The 18,800-nt window shown below is 36.5% G+C and overlaps 2 protein-coding genes and 1 long non-coding RNA gene across 6 annotated transcripts in view; 2 read left to right on the forward strand and 1 right to left on the reverse strand.

Moving 5' to 3' along the window:
• Positions 1 to 2,775, forward strand: part of TNPO2 (transportin 2) — a 33,867-nt gene extending 31,092 nt beyond the window's left edge. For both annotated transcript variants that reach the window (XM_070739540.1, XM_070739541.1), the window contains exon 25: positions 211 to 2,775. The gene's annotated coding sequence lies outside the window, so the exon portion shown is untranslated. The remainder of the gene's footprint in view (positions 1 to 210) is intronic.
• LOC139161007 (uncharacterized) lies at positions 310 to 5,677 on the reverse strand. The gene is made up of 2 exons (XR_011558055.1): positions 5,053 to 5,677; positions 310 to 4,448 (listed from the first exon to the last, which is right to left on the reverse strand). It is a non-coding gene; the product is annotated as an uncharacterized lncRNA (long non-coding RNA).
• Positions 3,841 to 16,022, forward strand: FBXW9 (F-box and WD repeat domain containing 9). Of its 3 annotated transcripts, none has more exons than XM_070739545.1 (11): positions 3,841 to 4,335; positions 5,084 to 5,512; positions 5,781 to 5,920; positions 7,355 to 7,483; positions 8,239 to 8,351; positions 10,188 to 10,279; positions 12,185 to 12,333; positions 13,402 to 13,515; positions 13,632 to 13,814; positions 15,001 to 15,066; positions 15,245 to 16,022. In XM_070739545.1, the coding sequence occupies exons 2-11, from the start codon at positions 5,086 to 5,088 to the stop codon at positions 15,317 to 15,319; spliced, it is 1,488 nt and encodes a 495-aa protein (XP_070595646.1). In that variant the 5' UTR covers positions 3,841 to 4,335; positions 5,084 to 5,085; the 3' UTR covers positions 15,320 to 16,022. The 3 variants fall into 3 exon arrangements, with proteins under 3 accessions (XP_070595646.1, XP_070595647.1, XP_070595648.1); XM_070739546.1 differs by having other exon boundaries at positions 3,850 to 4,335; positions 13,632 to 13,721; XM_070739547.1 differs by having other exon boundaries at positions 3,997 to 4,580; positions 13,632 to 13,721.
• Positions 16,023 to 18,800: the final 2,778 nt, after the last annotated feature.

Below are 18,800 nucleotides of genomic sequence, written 5' to 3' on the forward strand. Positions count from 1 at the left end.
ACTTTAATGCCTGCCATAACTAGTGGTACTGATTTTTATTGCTCCTGAATTGTGGCCAGTTTCCACTTCTAATTGTGGCTGAATTAATTTGACTAATTTTTCTGCATGATGAAAGCTTGCGAGTTGTGAATAGGGATCGGTCTTGTGAATTCAGTGTGTGTTATTGGCTACTTTTTTTTTAAATTCCGATACTCTTTTTTCTTTCCTCAGGTTCCTGTGTGCGCTGGGAGGGATACTGGGAACTCGTCCATAACCCAGTGTTGCAGATCCCTGTTAATGGGGGGTTAGGGAGGACGGGAAGAGCATTGTGGGACATAAAATGACCGCTCCCCATCTCCTGAAATTTACAAAGTTGGGGGGGAGGGTGGGCCTCCATAACCAATTGAAACAAAAACCAGGGTATGTCAGTGGCAGAAGGAAAGGCCTCTTTATTCAGAGGCCATCATAGATGGAATGGGGTGGGGTGGGACTCGGCCCTGCGCTGAGAAAAGGGAGCAAACTTAAACTGCAACACTCTTGAGAAGGGGATCTAACTAGGGGCCATCATAAAGAACTAGCTAATAATAATAAAGGGTAGGTTTAAGATGTTTAAATGGATTTAAAAGCTACAGTGGTTTAAAGCCAGCTGAAGAAGAGGGAAGGGTTAAAATGTAATCCAAGGGGGTTATACTACTGTATATTTCCAGTCACTGGGATTCAAGAGATCAGCTATTCTTCACCTTTTCAAGACTGCATGGTGACCAAGAAGTAGATTAGCAAATCTGTGAGTAGCCCATAATGACTAAGTGTAAGCATTTTCATCTAGGAACCTTAAAAGAAACCCACAAAATCTTTTTGCCATAATAATTGCCATGGCACTGTGTGCTAGAAGTGATGCTCAGTGCAAAGGCAGCTTACGACCTTGCAGGGACCTGCTAGCCATCTAGGGAGCAGTCTTTTTTCATAAGAAATACTGTTGGAGAAGCATGTCTTCATTTTTTTAAGATGCCACAGTGCAATGAGTCTTTTACCCTGTTGTTCAGCTGTTACTTTGTGACACTGCTATTACATTGCTTCAGTTGCAGGAGGCAGGAAGGAGCAAGGAGGGAAACTGAATTTCACCTGGGAATAATTACACAGGACAGACATGGGTAGAAAACAATTCATTTTAAAATGGCTCATGGCATACAACTGTCCTGTACTCTTCTGATCAGAGTGGTATTTTACATGATGGTAATTTACATGTTCTGTCTTAAGGACCTCTTTATCACATTCACCATTCTGGCGTATAAAATAAATAGTAAACATAACAAAGTACAGAAGAATAATTAAACAGGGAACCCTCCGTGAATGATCAGTGAAAGCTTGTAGCTTTCGCTGCATACTTAATGGAGTTGCTGTCTTAAGAAATTCTTATCAGATCCAATTACATTATTCTCTGACAATGGGGGATTACTGAATGCTTTTAACATAGTTAAAGCCATAGATTTTTAATAAGAAATGAACATGTTGAAGTAGAAGTCCATTTTCCCAAAGGCAGCTAGGATGTGGGGGAAAGGGAATACTGCTTCACTTAATGAAACACACTTTTTGAAAAATGAGGAATGCTTGAGGAGAGGTAATACTTAAAAGGAACATTCTGCAGGATAAACAAGGACAGCATTTGTGCAAAGCAGTGTTTGTCTACAGACAGCTTGGTAACAAGGAACAAGTGAGCTGAGCCACATCTCCAGCTTTCTTAGCAGATCCCAATGGAACTTCGGCAACATCAGGATTAATAGCCAGACAACTAGATTGAACTGTGCCTTGTGTCCTGCATTGCTTCTGAGGGTGGTAAACAAAACTGGTGAGATTACTTAGATGTTAAAGAAGATTTATGTGACAAAAAGGACATATCTTTCGGGGGTTAAAGTTATACTTTCTGACGGTAACTGATGGTGACACTCTTGGTACTGTGTATGAATTTTTAAAAGTGTATTTGTGAGATTGTCCAGTAACTTAAGCTTCACTGATACACCTATCTACATTTTTCTTTATATCTCTGGCCTCTGTTTCATATGTTTATAATGCTTGCAGTTCTTGAAATATGACATAGAACTTGCTGGGGCATTACCATTAAGGCCTTTGTGCCAGAAAATCATTTCATTTTGGAGATGGCACATACCTAGGTGAAAGCTGCTATTCTCATTTTTGGATCTGATTGTTAGGAGGTGGGTCAAACCCTTGCATCTCTGCATCTCCTCAAAAAGGTCAAAGAAATAATAGTAAAATTGCAGATCGCAAACTTCCTGAATTCATCTTTTTAATAGCATCAAACTTGAGCAGGTCTCTGAAAGCAATGGGCTAGTTCTTTGCATTTTAATTGTTTTATTACAAGTGTTCCTCCTTGTGCTGTATTCTCCTTGTCCTAGGGGGAGGGGGAGCAGAGATTCTATTGGTTTTTAAATGCATGGGAAAGAAATATGCATATGAGGAGGTGGAATCCTGGCTTGTGCTTTGAAACCAAGTTTCCAGGAATATGAAAAGAAGGCTGTGAACTCTATCATCCAGTGAAGTTTAAGCTACTTGGCCTGACTGCCTCTTGAAATGGAATTTGTCTTTTGTACAAGTGCTTCTAGTATTGCCTCCTGTTTGTTAATCCTGGATTTGTATATTTGTAAATGTGCCGTAATGTTTCCAATGGTGGAACTGCAGTGTACCTAGTGTTGAAGCAGCTGCTTGCACCTTGCTCAAATGAGATTTTTCTCATTTTTATGTATAATTTTTGTCAACTAAAAAAAATTCCTGTGACTCCAATTTCCTTGTTCTGACACTTTCTTTGTCTTAGCTTTAATGTTTTTCATTGTATTTTCCAATGTAACGATTTGGTGTCTCCTCCCCCCAAATCTAACCAGGCTGAGGAATCCTGAATTCTGTTTTTCCTAATTTCCTAATGCTCAACTTTTATTATTTTTTTCCGTGAACCACATTGTTGAAGATAGTACTTCTGTGGAGGATGGGAAACTATTTTTTTTCAAGTAACTAGAGTTCATTGGTAAAAAGATTTGTCTTTTCAATTTATCATAATGCAATTTGTTGGTAGAATGAAACACTTTGAAAAGATGTACTTGAGTAATGTGGAATTAGAATTCTAAACTATAAACAAACTCAAGATTATTTACTTTCTAATAGCTGTATGCGCTAGGGAACCTGCTGGAACCCTTTGACAACCATTATTTGGCTCAGAAGATAACTAGATTTGTGCAAATTCTCAAGCCTTCAGAAAAGAAGAAAATTAGAGGTTACAATAAATATCTTGTCCTGTATCCTTAAAACCAGACAGCTGTAGTAACTTTCCTGTTACTTGCACTTGAGGTATTAAATGTACCTAGTTTGACTAACACAACATACATCAGAACTTTAGCCACTAGCCAATTTTCTGTCAAGATTTTGTGTTTCATCATATATTACAAATTTGTTACTACACAAGTCAACTGCAAGAATTTACTATTTTATCTTTCTGGAGATGGTTGTCCTGGAGCACCTTTAAACTAGTTGGTAGTCATGCATGTGTAATGTTTAGTTGCCAAAACACACTTCAGTTATATAATTCATGAAAACAAAAGTAAAATAATTGTATATTATGCTTGCATTTGCAGAATAACTTTATACTACATACTTGAACATGCATATAACTTCATACATTTGTTCATACATACTTTGTAAAAACCTTACAAAGCAATCCTGTCCTCTTGAATTCCTCAATTGTCTTAATTCTAGTCGAGATGTTAAACAACAGTCCATTTTGTTAATAGAAAATGTAAAATAATTTTTTTTTAAACCCTGCCATAACCTAGATAACAAACGGCAAGATTTCTCTCTTAAGTGGTTGAGGCTGCCAAAATGTAGCTGCTACCTCTAGGACCATAAACGCTGCTACCTTTGACGCTCTTGTGCGCACGCTCCATACTTAGAATACAGGAAATCGGGAGGCTTGGGGAAGCGCATCCTAAAAGGTTGCTTGCGTCATCAACCAGCGCCGGAAGTGGTTGCTCCTTGGAGACGAGACGCGCGAAGGCGGGCGCGACCTGTCAAGACGAAGCTTTCTTAAATCAATGGTGCCGGTTCTTCCGACAAAGCGGCTGAGGCAGGTTACCGTGACGATTAGGATCCTGACTCACCGCTGAGGCCGGGAAACAAGACTTCGACGTCGAGATTAATTTTTTGTAACTCCGTGGAGCTCCGCATCAGCAGAACGGAGCTGCCATCGGCGCTAAGGCGGGCGTGACCGCTCTTCGTATGCCATGTCTGCCTGAGCGGAGGAGTTGTCTTCGGCAGCAAGAACTGGATTTTTCACTCGCTGCGCTTCCCGGATAGGTACTTGCTAAGCGTGCGTGGAGGAAGGAAGTGAGAGAAGGAAAAGAGCAGAGGAGCAGCGGCTGTGGGCGCGAAGAGCAAGATGAGGATGTTCGGGTCCAAAAATGTGTTTGCTGAAATAAAAGATAAAAACATGAGAGAGGAGCAGTTGCTTTTGTGAGATTTGTACTGCCTCTCTATGGTGTCAAACGATAAGCTATCTTGTTCCAGGAAGCTCTTAGCATATTTCTGGGTTTATTGATTAGGTAAAATGACAGCCATTTCAGAACACAATTTTCTCCTCCTGAACTATGTTTTGCCCATTAGGATGTGCATGAATTGAACATTTCCTGATGTAGCTGGGAACCAAGAGTTTCATTTGTGTGGACTCTGTTCTCATTTTCAGATGAAAGTTTGGAAGTCGGAATGAGAACAACTTTTCTAATCTTACCCTTTTCTCTACCCATGAACACAAGTTGAAAAGAGATAAAACCAAATAGGATTATTTCTCCCATTTATCATCTTGTTAAATTATCTAGGGATTTTTTTATGTCCAATAGATAATTTCTTTTTACATCTTGTACCTTGAACATCATTTAAAAATTGTCAGGCTTAAGTGTACCTCTAATTCATGCTCTCAAAACTTCCCCTTTGCTGCATAATAAATAACACTTTTGCATTATTAATTGAAATATTGTATCAATTAAAATATCAGGTGTGGTTTTTATCATTCCTTACCTGGATTGTTTACTTTTTTGCCTTCCTGCAGCAATGGAATCTGTCCCAGGTTCTTCTATTGAACAACAAGGCTCTGACAATGACTCTGACACAGAGAGCAAAATAGATCCAGATGCCCAAGCCCTGGAGTATGTGGAGCGTGTTCTTGGAACTTTAAATCAATCCAGGCAAGCAATCCAGTGTCTGCCTCCAGAGTCTCTCTCAATAGGTGGTAGAGTCCGAACATCAGACCTCAAATCACCTCTAGAACTGAAAAAATCTTCTGTCGAAGAAACTTCTTCAGGACTGTTATCTCTTCCTCTAGAGTTGATTTTAGAAATCTGTTCCTACTTGCAAGCCAGGTTTGTTTTGCATGTTCTTCCTTTAGTCTGCAAGACACTGAGGGACATTTTGCAAGATGAAGTCACTTGGAGAATTCGACTTTTAAAAAGAATTGGCAATTGCTATCCAGTTGTGGAAGGTAGGTGGGTTTTCTTTTTAGTTGTTAATGAACTCTATTTGAGCTTTTCACAAGCAGCCTCTCACATGATTAACTTTTGATTTTAGGGGGAGGTGGAACTGGTGTTTTAAATGTAGATGATGTTGGAAGGAAGAAAGGAGCTAAAAGGTGTTTTCTTTTTTGTCTGAAAAGTAAAACCATTATGTAAACATAAATAAGACACATTCGCTTCTCTATTGCTTAAAATTTATTTACATCAAAGGAAATCCATCTTTTTTTTTTTGGGCAGGCAATGATTTTAACTGGCCAACAGCTTGCATTGAACTAGAGGAACACCTCCAACAATGGGCAGAGGATGGCAAAAACACAGAGTATTTTTCCCTTACTGAAGGGCACTTTGCTTCTGTTGATGCTGTACTGCTCCTTCAGGTAAAAACCTGTCTCTCTTTTCTGCTTTTAATGATGCAACATTTTAATGTTCCAAAAAGTATATTCTTCAACATCAGAAGTTTAGTTAAAGGAGCATGTTGAATAATGTTCTACATTTTCATTTTTCTGTCAAAAAATAACTAACAAAATTCATCTAGCCAAACATCTTTCCTCGGTGTTATGCTCCATTATAAGTGTAACTATCTCATAGTAAGAGCTGGTTTGTATTTGTTAGCATTTTATTTGAAATTTTTCTTTAGATCTAAATGTTTAGTATAGGATTAACTATGGCCACTCACTCAACCCTCATTTGTCTATCACTTAATCTAAAAAGTATTCCTTTTTTTGCTACTCTTGCTAAAGTACTATATTTGTCAAATCATTCACATATTGTCTTTATAATGGGCTTTTAGTTTTGTTTATTTCCATTTATATGGCCACCTATCTTACTTGTGAGATTCTGGGTGGGTTACATATAAAGAACCAGAAAAATAAACTTGCATAAATTAAAAAAATAGATTACAAAAAATAAAAATAGAGGAGAATATCAACCAATGCTCATAAGCAATACAGACAACCCTGAGGCTCCTCACATCCACTAGGACTTGATTTCAGGGGCTTCCTAAAAGCCAAGATGGACCCAATCTGACCTCCAGGAACATAATCTTGCAGAGAATGGATGATGCAGCAGAAATGGCTCTCCTGCACTTGGATCCTGTTAGATAGAACTCCTTCATGCACAGGACCCACAATATGTCCTTTCTGCTGGATCTGATGGAATGGGTAAAGGTAATCAGGGGAAGGCAGTCCTTCAAACAACAAAGCATCATGCCTTATAGGGATTTGTAGGTCATTACCAGCAACTTGAATTGAACCTGGAAGCAAATGAGGACCTGGATTGTGGAGGCAATATGCTGGCTCTGTTAAAAAGTGCTATTGCTAACATGTTGTAAACCGTCCTGAGTCTAAGGAGAAGGGCGACATAAGGGTGAAAAAAATCAAATAAATAAATAAATAAATAAGCAAGCAAGCAACCTATGCATCGCAGAGGACAGAGGTATACTGCGCATCAAACTTGGAAGCACATAGCTTCCCACATTTTATTTTATTCATCAAATTTAGAAAACACCCATTTCCCTCACAGAGGGACTTTAGGCATACATCTTAAATAATGCCATGTTTTGCACCAGCTGTAGCTTCTGAATTTATTTATTTATTTATTAGATTTGTATGCTGCCCCTCTCCAAGGACTCTTTAAGAGCAGGTCTATGTAGAATATGTTACAGGAATCCATCCGGGAAATGACCAGGGTGTGAGTGACAGACTATACATAATATTTTTTGTATTAAAAAAAAGTTGGAAGTCTGCTCACTGTCTCTGTGATACACTAACTTGTATCATTTTATTAGCATTTATTTTTATTCTCTTATCCAGGGTGGGGATCTGTGTGTTTCTGGCTCTCGAGACCGAAATGTCAACTTGTGGGATCTACGGCAGCTGGGCAAAGCACCAGAAAAAGTTCTAGTGAAAGTGCTGGGGACAGAGCGCAACGGAACACACAAGGTAACTGGAGATTCTGAAGCAGATCAATGCATTAGACATAAATACTAAGTATTATTACAGAAATTCTGTATTCCATTGTTTAAATCAGAAAATAAAGTGAAACACAAGTGTGTGTGTGAGACTATTGTAACTGAGCCTTCAATTATAGTTATCAGTAATAATAGTGATATAGCAGGTCACCACATGACCAGAACTAGTTTTGTAACCTGTTTTGCAGCGGACATTAAGCAAATGCACCATCATAAAGTGAACACAGTGATCATTATGCAAACCGATTGTTTGCTATGAGGCAGTAAATGCTGGTTTCCTGCAAAATTGTGATTCATGATTATATGCTTGCAGGGTGTTGCAAATGACTCTAAATGTTGGCAAGTTGCTTAGAGTCTAAAATATGGTCACATTGGGGGAGCAGATATCAGAATCTCAGAACCAGATCATAATTATGTTCTGGGTGACCCATCGTAACTTCAAACAGTTGTTAAGTGACTGGTCATAAGGCAAGGACTACCTATTGATTGGTTGTCTTCAGAGAATGAAAGCTCAGAGTTTTTCTCAGTCATAAGTTTTGCTGTGTATAGCAGTATGAGCAAAAAACAAGATAGAAAATAAATATTTCTGTAGTTCACCTGGAAAAGTTAATTCACCTAACTGTAAGCATTTATTTTACTATTGTTATTGCGATGTGTAATCATTGAAAAGATTAGTTGATGTTGTCATATATATATTGTCACTACTCCCCATCGTTCTTCCCCTAGGGGTGGGTTTGGTCTCTGGCTTCACGGGATAACTGTGTATGTTCAGGCTCCTGGGACAGCACAGTCAAGTTATGGGATATAGTTGCTGATGGAAAACAGTTTGGAGAAATCAGGTATTGTTGCTGCTTATCCCCTTATACTATATTTATTTGGAAGAGTAAATGGCAAAAGGAAAATTAAATTCAAAGAAATAGTATTAATAATGATCAGAGAATAAAGATATTGGCTTCAATCCTTAATCAGGGCATCAGAGAGATTTAACATCCTACTTCCCAAAATCAATTCATTTCTTCTTGTAGTTTTTCCCAAGGATTTACTTAAAAAGATTAGATTAATGTACAATCACTATTGTAGCAACATAAAAAGGAAAAAGAAAGAAAGATTAGAGAAAAGGTTGTTGTGAAAGAGCATCGGAGGGCGAATAAGGACGAACTGATGCAGACCTACCCAGAACTAAAATATCAATTAAAAGGTTCTTTATTTCAGTTTATGTTTACTATAATGTAAATATTGTACAATAAGCCTTCTCATCTTTCATCTCAACCTTGCATACCTTATCTCCCTGATATGTATATGTAGCAGCTTGCAGGTCCTTCTAGAAAGTTTAGATTTTTTTTCTCCCTTTCTTTGGCTTCATCTCTTTGTATTTGGTTGTGAGATATTTCAGGAAAAAATATTTAACTTGTATAGGTACAAGCCTACAAAAAAAAAATCCAGCTCACTTACATAGTAGCTCACCCTATCAAAGGAAGGGAGGCTATTCTACATAAATGTATTATAGTTGTGAGAACAGTGTAACTTTTTCTAGTCTTTTTCATTGGCATCCTTCAGTCTCGAAAGACCATGGTATCATTCTCTGGATTCTAGTCTTATTTCTAATTTAAGACTATTTCTAGTCTTATATTTCTAACATTTCTACACTGACATGCTGGTTTTCGATCCAGAGAGCTGCAGGTTGCAAATTTAATGAAAACTAAGATGGTAGACTATTGGAATACACTTCCAGATTTATCAGAGTTTAGTGTATTTAATATTTTATATAATAAACTAATTTCTGTGATGACTTTACTTCATGAAGCAGATGGTGCAGATTACATCAACTGCATTAATTTATGGTGTTTTAGTGGAGTCATTATGTAAATGCCAAAATAATCAATATGATATTCTTATCTATTAAAAGTTCACATTTAATGATATATATACATAGACACACACATGCACACACACACACACATATCAGTATTTATGAATTGCTTTGCTCAATCCATTAAAATTAAAATTCTCTATAATTCAGCATGTAAATAAGTTCTCTGTTGACTCTTCTGATTTGCTGTCAAAGGAAATGAAGTTAGGCAGAGAGAATATTGTTAGCTGATGCTGCAGCAGAGTGGTTTTTTTCCTATTGCTTTTTCACCTATAAGTTGTAGTAGATGATGCTAAATAGACAGCCACTGCAAGCAGCAAAATGGGAACTGGCTTATTTATGTTGTGAGTCGGGTCACTTCCTTCCACACCGTGTGGCTGTTCCAAAAACTCAAATGGTGGTGTATGTGCAGTGCCGAAAACAGCTTTTGCGCATGTGCAGAAACAAAAATAAGCAAAAATTCCACAAAAAAACATTTTTAAAAATAATTCAGAAAAAAAGATGGTGCTCTCCATGGACAGGCACTGACAGAACCGCCTCCATGACATCACCACTGATTTACTACCAGTTCTATTGAACTGGTGCGAACTGGGAGGAGCCGCCCCAAGTCTACGGAGAGGGGCGGCATACAAACAAATGAATGAATGAATGAATGAATGAACAAACAAACCTACCTCTGTTGTAAAGTGTGTCAATCTAGGAATTATAGAAACTCCAAGGCTGAGCAAAGATTTACTGACTTGAATGTTTGACCATAAAATACGGTTCTTGACACACCGCCTGATCATTTCCTTTTGGATTCTAGTGAGAAAGCACCTGTATTGTGCCTTTCTTATTTGCCTGACATTCTGGTCACAGGAACATATGACAAGACAGTGTCAGTCTATGATCCACGAGGTTAGTACCAGTTGTTTCTTTACATTCCGGAGACTTAAAATGCCAATGCCTGCTTTCAAACAATCATTGTTAGCACAGTTAAGGCATATAGGTCACACGATTGAATTTCAGGTTCTTGATAACTGACTGGCATTTATGAGTGGTTGTAGCATCCTCTGGTCGAGTGATTAAGTTTTGTTTTGGGGGGTTTGCCATTTTTCAGCAAAAAATGCCCATAGCTTAATGACTATGTAATTCACTCGATGATTGCAGTGATATGCTTAACAACCATTGCAAAAACCATCATAAAATTGAGTCTGGTCACAGAATGACTCAACTTACAAGCTCAATGAGATAATCAAACTTCTGAACTTGATTATGGTCATAAGGAGTAGAATAGAATAGTAATAGAATAGAATAGAATCCTCGGAGAGGGCAGCATACAAATCCAATAAATAAATAAATAGGATAGGATAAGATAGGATAGGATAGGATAGGATATTGACCAAGTGTGATTGGACACACCACAAGGAATTTGTCTTGGTGCATATGCAATCAGTGTATATAAAATAAAAGATACGTTCTTCAAGAATCATAAGGTGCAACACTTAATGATAAGCAATCAAATCATATTAGGAACCAGTCAATATAAATCGTAAGGATAAACAACAAAGTTACAGTCATACAGTCATTAGCAGGAAGAGATGAGTGATGGGAACGATGAGAAGATTAATAGTGCAGAGTTAGTAAATAGTTTGACAGTGTTGAGGAAATTAGTTGTTTAGCAGAGTAATAGTGTTTGGGGGAAAACTAGTTGTTTAGTTGTTCTGGTGTTCAGTGCTATAGGTCAGGGTGTCCTTATCTCAGTGGACAAAGAGCAGTTAGAAAAGAAAGGATTATTCCATCAATTTGGACATTAGATGTCTTCTATGCCTGATCTATGCATATTGTGGATGCTCCCAAATAATTACTATCATGTAGGCAGCTTGCCCATTCACAAAATGTCTATGAACCAATCACAAAACACTCAGTTATCATAAAGCAAACTATTGAGGTGATTCCCATCATTCTCACTAGTCACCGAGGATGTTTTCTACCTCTTTAGTTTACAGTTATCTTTTTATACAAAAGAAAGTCCATTTCTGAATATGATTGGGGGAAAGATCAGAAGCAACGTGGGAAAATATTATTTTACTGAAAGAGTAGTAGATGCTTGGAAAAAACTTCCAGCAGACGTGGTTGGTAAATCCACAGTAACTGAATTTAAACATGCCTGGGTAAACATATATCCACTCTAAGATAAAATACAGGAAATAGTATAAGGGCAGACTAGATGGACCATGAGGTCTTTTTCTGCCATCAATCTTCTATGTTTCTATGGTTGCAGTCATCTACCATTTATATTTTCCCTGTGGCCAATGCAAAACCTGGAAGTACAATATTCTTGGAAAATAACTGATTTGCAGCATACTTGTTCCCCATTTATTTATGTATAAATCAATATAATTTTGTTTAAAAAATTAAATTAGGTGGGGGTAGAGAATTAACTGGCATCAAGAGGCATATTGGTAGCTTAGATTACGTTGTCTCCCTACTGCTGCAAGAAAATTAAAATTTCCCACTCTGATTGTTTGGGTATACATTCTTATTATGGGTAATGCATACTAATTTTCTGTATGTAATAGAAACCTACACACCCCTGCAAATTCATTAGGAGTGGTGAGACACGGAGGAGCTGGCAAGAGAATTCCTAAAGGAAACTCTGCTTTCTCTCCTGCTTGCAGTTATCTTGATAATTAAATGGCAAACCTCAATTAAAGAAAGAATTTGTATGTGATTATAGTTGAGCAAGCCACAAATTTTATAAGATTTATCTTGTACAGGTGACTGGGCTCTTGTGATGCATCTCTTGGCCCTCTCTCACAGCTGCTTATGTCCCAGTGATGAGCCGCAGGCTTCATTCCAAAGCAGTCCTATCCCTTGCAGCTGATGAACACTTCATTCTCTCTGGCAGTGAGGATCGAACACTGGTATGTTTTGACAGGCGAACCAATAGTGTGCTTCAAAGGCTTCAGGTGAGCTACTCAGCATCAATCTCTTTTTCATGATAAAACTAGCCAACTGTTATATACAGCAGGGGGGAGGGGAACCAAGAAAAATCTAATCCTTAACTATTTCATACAATTGTTCAATATTTTCCCTTACATTGTAAATTGAAAAGAGATCTGAGAGAAGTTAGATATATATTAAAGTACTGGAATATAGTAAGAATACAGGAAGTTAGATAAGAATAAGATAGTGTAAAGGGACAGAACCAGATTATATTACTAAGACAATAGCTAGTGCAAAGCTAATAATAATAATTTATTTATTAGATTTGTATGCCACCCCTCTCCGAAGTACAAGGAAGTAAAAGATAAGATTAAGTAGGAGATGAAATGTATTTCCAGTAAGCACCATGATAAAGTTAGACATCCTTGTTGAAGGCGAATAGTGTTTATGGTGATTGAATGTTAACTGCAAACAAGCAAATTCTCTTTGGCGAAAGAAAAGATCGTGTAATTGCTATTTACACTATGGACATAATTAGACGACAAGAATTAAAATTTTAAGATTGGTTTATAAATCGAGTGGCTAGGAGTTCAGTGATATCATCTAAGCTCACAGTTGTAACACAACCTGTTATGTACAAAACGCTCTACTGAGCCTTATTTCATAATCATCTTTGGAATTATTGTTTACTGCTTAGAAATATTAACAGCAAATGTTTGTGGTATTCACTGAGTGAGTCTCCTTCTCCTTGAAGAAAGAAGTTTTTAAAGTGATTTTTAGGGACTTGGAAAAATACTGGTATTTTTTTAATAAGAAGCACTTTTGGAATATATTTGGAATAAAAATTTGGAATAAATATTTAAAACCAATTATAAAAATCCTTAAATGTATCACATATGTTTTTCTAATAATAAGGAAAAAGAAAATAGTGGGGTTTAATATTTACCTGAGACAAAATGTATATAAGACCTTAATTTTGTACATACGTTTTATAATAAACCTGCTGACCATGGGAATTGTCTTATTTCATACTTACGTATGATGTCATGCAGAACTGAGCCTATGACAATGATATTTATCTTTTCCCACAGCTGGATACATACCTGTTTTCCATGTCATACCAGGGTTCTCAACTATGGGCTGGAGACACTCATGGAATGTTATATGTCTTTGAGAACAATGGAGGGCATTTCCAGCACATTCGGGTATGGTACTGATGATAATTCATGGAGGGACGGAGAAATATGTTTCTTTTCAAATTTCCACACATAAAACAGTTCTCTTTCATTTAACATCTCACTGGGTTTTTTTCTTTTGTCAGTATTTTGATGTAGGTCATCGCTCTCAGATCACTGGAGTCCAATACTCATTGGGTGCCCTGTATACAACTTCCACTGACAAGACGCTCCGTGTAAGAATTGTGGTGCTATCTAAGTACTCTGTTAGGAATGAACATTTAATTTACCAATGGCAAAAATCACTTAGACCCATAGTTCCCTCTAAGGTGAGCAGTGAGCAATCACTCACTTAAAAATCATCATCAACTCAGAGTTTTCCAAGCCTGCCCAGAAGCCGAGAGGGAAAGAGTGAGAGGGAAGGAGAGAGAGGGAGGAAGAGAGGAAGAGAGAGAAACAGATAGAAAAAAGAGAGGAAGGAAAAGAGAAAGAAAAAGAATGGGAGTAAGGAAGAGAGAAAGAAAATCAAAATCTAGTTTGAAACTAGCTCAACTATTTAAAGTGGCATTTTGATATTGATAGAGTTGCCCTTTTATGAGCTCACTGTTATAGACGCACAGTACAGTATTTTATTTTATTTTATTTATTTATTTATTTATTTATTATTTCTGTGCCGCCCAGTCCCAAAGGGACTGCCGCTCAGACACTATACTTTTCCGTCCACCCCCCAAAAAAATTAGAGGGAACACTGCTTAGACCTATATACCGCTTTACAGTACTTTACAGATGTCTGTGTGATTTAGAATGTCAGCATATTGCCCCCAACAATCTGCTTCCTCATTTTATCAACCCCAGAAAGATGGAAGGTTGAGTCAACCTGGAGTTGCTCAGGATTGTATTCCTGCCAATGGAATGCAGAATTAGCCTTCAATACTACATTCTAACCATTGCTCTACCACGACTCATAGATTTCCAATATATGTCTGTTTCATATGGGTTCATCAAAAAGTAAATTCTCTTGTGTTTCTGCATTGGTTTATTTTTTAATCTGCACAAGAAGATGCATGAATTATATTTTAAAATGTGTATTTTCTTACAAAATATGCATTTCCAAACGATTCCTTAACATGCTTTATGTATTTGGTGGATGCTCTCTTTGGACTAAAAAATCAAATCAAATTTATATAACTGAATTATTTGTGGAATATCTGGAAAAATAGTTCTGATAGTGTTGTGATGAGAAGCAAAACAAAACAGAACAAAAAATAATCACATTACTGTGGATTCGATCAGTGGAAGCAAAATTAATTCTGTCCACTATCTTTTTTAAAATATTTGACTGAAAAAATAAAGCAGAAATTAGACCCTGGTTGCCAGATGATTGCTTATACCAAATAGTTGCATTGGCACAAATGTTTTGGGACTCTAGACTTTACATATAGCAAAGTGAAACTAGGGTTTTTGTTATATTCTCGTATCATTTTTAGACTTAAACCTCTTGGATTTTTCTTACAGATCCATATTCCTACAGATCCACCAAAGGTCATCTGCTCACAGACCCACAGCTATGTGCTAAATGGGGTAAGGACAAAAGAGGATGGAGATGCTGGTAGATATTATTCTAGGGAAGGGGTGCTGCAGCTATGAAAGGGAAGTTTCCATTCATTATCGTCATCACTGTTTGGGGTCAAATGGAATTTTATTGTGGGCTTCTTGCAGTTAGCGCTGCTTATTATTAAATTTTTCTGGTTTTTTGCAGGTGTGCGCTGAAGGAAATATGGCAGTAGCTGCCTCAGGTGGTTTGTCCTTGGAGGTTTGGAAACTCAGTATTTGATAACAAGCCACATAGTGATCCATGCTCTCAAGTTCATGATCACCAAGTATAGTGTATTGGATTATTTCCTCATAGATTCCAGACTCCTGGTGTCTACTGAATTGTTGTTGTTGTGTTTTAATATGGTTTTGGGGCTGAATAATCAAATGTTGAAACCTCAGCCTTGTTTGTCCCAGTAGGGGTAACACAGAGCCTTGTATGGATTCACACTTGGACCTTAACCTAACCTTTCTTGCTGGCTGGGTCTCTCATGCCACCTTGTGCGGCTGAAACACCTATCTGTGTGTACTCTTTCCATTCTCTGGTCCCTTTGAGGTCTGCCCCACTCACCATATAGGAGCAGTATCTTCTCTATGGCTTGATGGCCAAGAACCTATTACTGTACTTACCAGATAAATAAGTCTTAGCATGAAAGGGTGAATTATGGGCAGAGGGGAGGGTGATGGTTACATACACTATTCAGCTAACCGGGCTTGGGGAATGTTTACATTTAATTAAAATATTCTGCCATAATGGTAGATCAAGAGTTACGTTGCCTTTTTCCTCCCTTGTGGTAAGCAAAGCATGTCTTAAAGCATGGTTTTTTAAGAGATTTGGTTTATAATTAAGAAATGGAACCCACTACAAAAATTATATGTAGCAAATTTGGATTGTATAACCATTTTTTCAATTTTGTCCTTATTAAATTACGGTATAACAAAAACAAGTTGAACTGTTTCTTCAATGACATATGGCAAGGTTCACATCTTGTGCTCAGCCATATGGTTTGATTGGTTTTGTTTTAAAATTATGTATAAACCATATCATAGTATTTTATAAACCATGGTTTGTAGTCTAGCATTATTGAATTAGCCTTGAGGCTTCTTCAGTAAATCATGAGTAAAATAAACTATGGGTTAGCATAATGTGAAAATCCAGAATGAAGACTGGAGTGCAACACAAAATGTCAATTGTATTATCATTTATGTTTTTTTATTTATTTTTCAGTCCTTTGTTATTTTACAAGCAAAAATCTAAGGACTGGTTAAATTAAATGCATTTTGATATATGTACATAAACTTGCTTTTGAATTATTTAACAAAAGCAAATTGATAAGCTAAAATCTTTCCATCATCTTCTTATTATCTCTGAGAATTATATATGTTATTGAACTGGATGGTGTCATTCTTTTTCTTCTGTGTAAAAGGGATATTATAAATACTCCAGAATGAATAGCAGGAATAATTGGAGTAACAAATATACAAAAACAACAATATATAATATCATAACAAAGCATTTTGTCTTCTTATCAGCTTCTTAGACACATCAGTTTCTACTTTTTTCATCAAAACCCAAAACTTAATTTCCAGTTTGTTGATTTTTTGAAGCAGGGGTGGATATTAGAATGTATAGCCGGAAAACAATTCAAAAGGCTTAGTCCTTCAGTAATATGTATAAGATATGATATGATCTACATTATTTATAAGTCCGAAGCTGAAGTTATTAATGAATAAACAGATTGAAAAGCAGACTATCTGAATCTCACCTTCCACAAGAACCACCTGGAATTGGTGTGGTAATAATAGGCACCTCCCTCCCCTCATATGCACAATATCAGATTGGAGTAAGGCAGCACAAAAACTGAAGCAAATAATAAAAAGATAAAGACCAGACTTCTCTCTAGAAAGCAACCAACAGACAACTTTAATAGTTTGTCTATGACATGTAACCAGTTCTTGATTTCTGAGTGAGGAATAGTAAATTATCACATCTCTGACAATGACTTCAGCATTAAATCTGATACAAAGTTGAATATCCAACAATTGAAAGAACCTAAACAGGATAGCATGGAAAGCAGTTGTTTATAAAGTTGCCAAGAGTTAGATACAACTAAATGGTGAAAGCAACAACAACAAATGGCAAAAAGGGAAAGAAACATTTTGAATTATAGGACTTTTGTTAAACGATTTTGGGGAAATTAAATAAGTAATTCCTTCATGGCGATACTATTTTATTTAGTCTATCCCAATAACAGAGATACATATACGTCTTTATGGTTTCAGAAAATACACACTAAAAGGCAAGAAAATAGAAAAGGCTGATTTTAAATTGGAGAGACGGGCTACAAAAATGTGAAAGGTCTTAAGCATAAAACTTATCAGGAAAGATTTAATGAACTCAATCTGTATAGTCTGGAGGTCAGAATAGAAAGGGGGAATATGATCAAAACATTTACCGGTAAATATATTAAAGGGTTAAATAAGGTTCAGGAGGGAAGTGTTTTTAATAGGAAGGTGAACACAAGAACAAGGGGGCACAATCTGAGGTTAGTTGGGGGAAAGATTAGAAGCAATGTGATAAAATATTATTTTACTGAAAGAGTAGTAGATGCTTGGAACAAACTTCCAGCAGATGTGGTTGGTAAATCCACAATAACCGAATTTAAACATGCCTGGGATAAACGTCTATCCATCCTAAGATAAAATACAGGAAATAGTATAAGGGCAGACTAGATGGACCATGAGGTCTTTTTCTGCCGTCAGACTTCTATGTTTCTATGCTCACCAGTGAAGAGATCAGCCGCAGAAAATGACAGATGATTCTATTGGTTTAGAGAAAATGAGAGATAATGCTGTGAAGTGTAAATCATTTCAAGATACATGAAGGGGCCTATTGTAGCTGCATTGTCAGAAATGTTTGCTTATGAGTATTTATAATTACAAAAGAAGAAAGGAAAGATGTAAAGAAAATGCTTTGAAGGACCTATATGATAAAGACCTGAAAAAGTGCAGGCCGATTTAGTCAAAAATGAAGAAATAGAAGATAGAGAAAACAGTTAATATGAAAATATAAATGACAAGCCAAGATAATGTTCTGGATAACAACTTCTTGATGAATTAACAAAAGAAGCTTGTTAAAGCCTTGAAGTAATTTTAGAGATGGAAAAAAGAGAAAAAAAGGATGATCAAAATCTAAAACAGCATTTGAACAAATCAAAATCTAGCATTGTTAGAATTTTAAACCAATTTGTTTTACCAAGGTTAAATCAAAATAATTTGGTAATTTTCTGTAGCTCTTTATGGACTTTTTGATGTCAACTGGATTGAAAATTTAATGATTTATAGATTTGCAAATGGATAAGTGATAAGCTGTGGAAAGAGATATGTGCATGCCAGGAGGAAGAAATATTAAGCTTGTAGTTGTGATAAATATTAGTGTCACTTTTTTAATTTTTTTAAAAAATCTTTATTTCTTTTTTCTATTTGTTCTCTTTTCATTTTCTCTCTCCCTTCTGAATTGGTTTGTATTTATTTTTAAAATGGCAAAAATGTTTAAAAAATTAATTATTCTATCAATAAGATTTGAGAGGGAAGGGCAAGTCTATGAAATATAGGTTAGATCCAAGGAGAATGTTAATTCATTTATTTGTGGTATTGTGGTATTTCTTCTTAAAATATAACCTTTAAAATAATATTTGCAGAAAAACCTTGGCTATGTGCAC

This window comes from Erythrolamprus reginae, chromosome 2 (genome assembly GCF_031021105.1).
Source record: "Erythrolamprus reginae isolate rEryReg1 chromosome 2, rEryReg1.hap1, whole genome shotgun sequence".
NCBI classification, from domain to species: domain Eukaryota; kingdom Metazoa; phylum Chordata; class Lepidosauria; order Squamata; family Dipsadidae; genus Erythrolamprus; species Erythrolamprus reginae.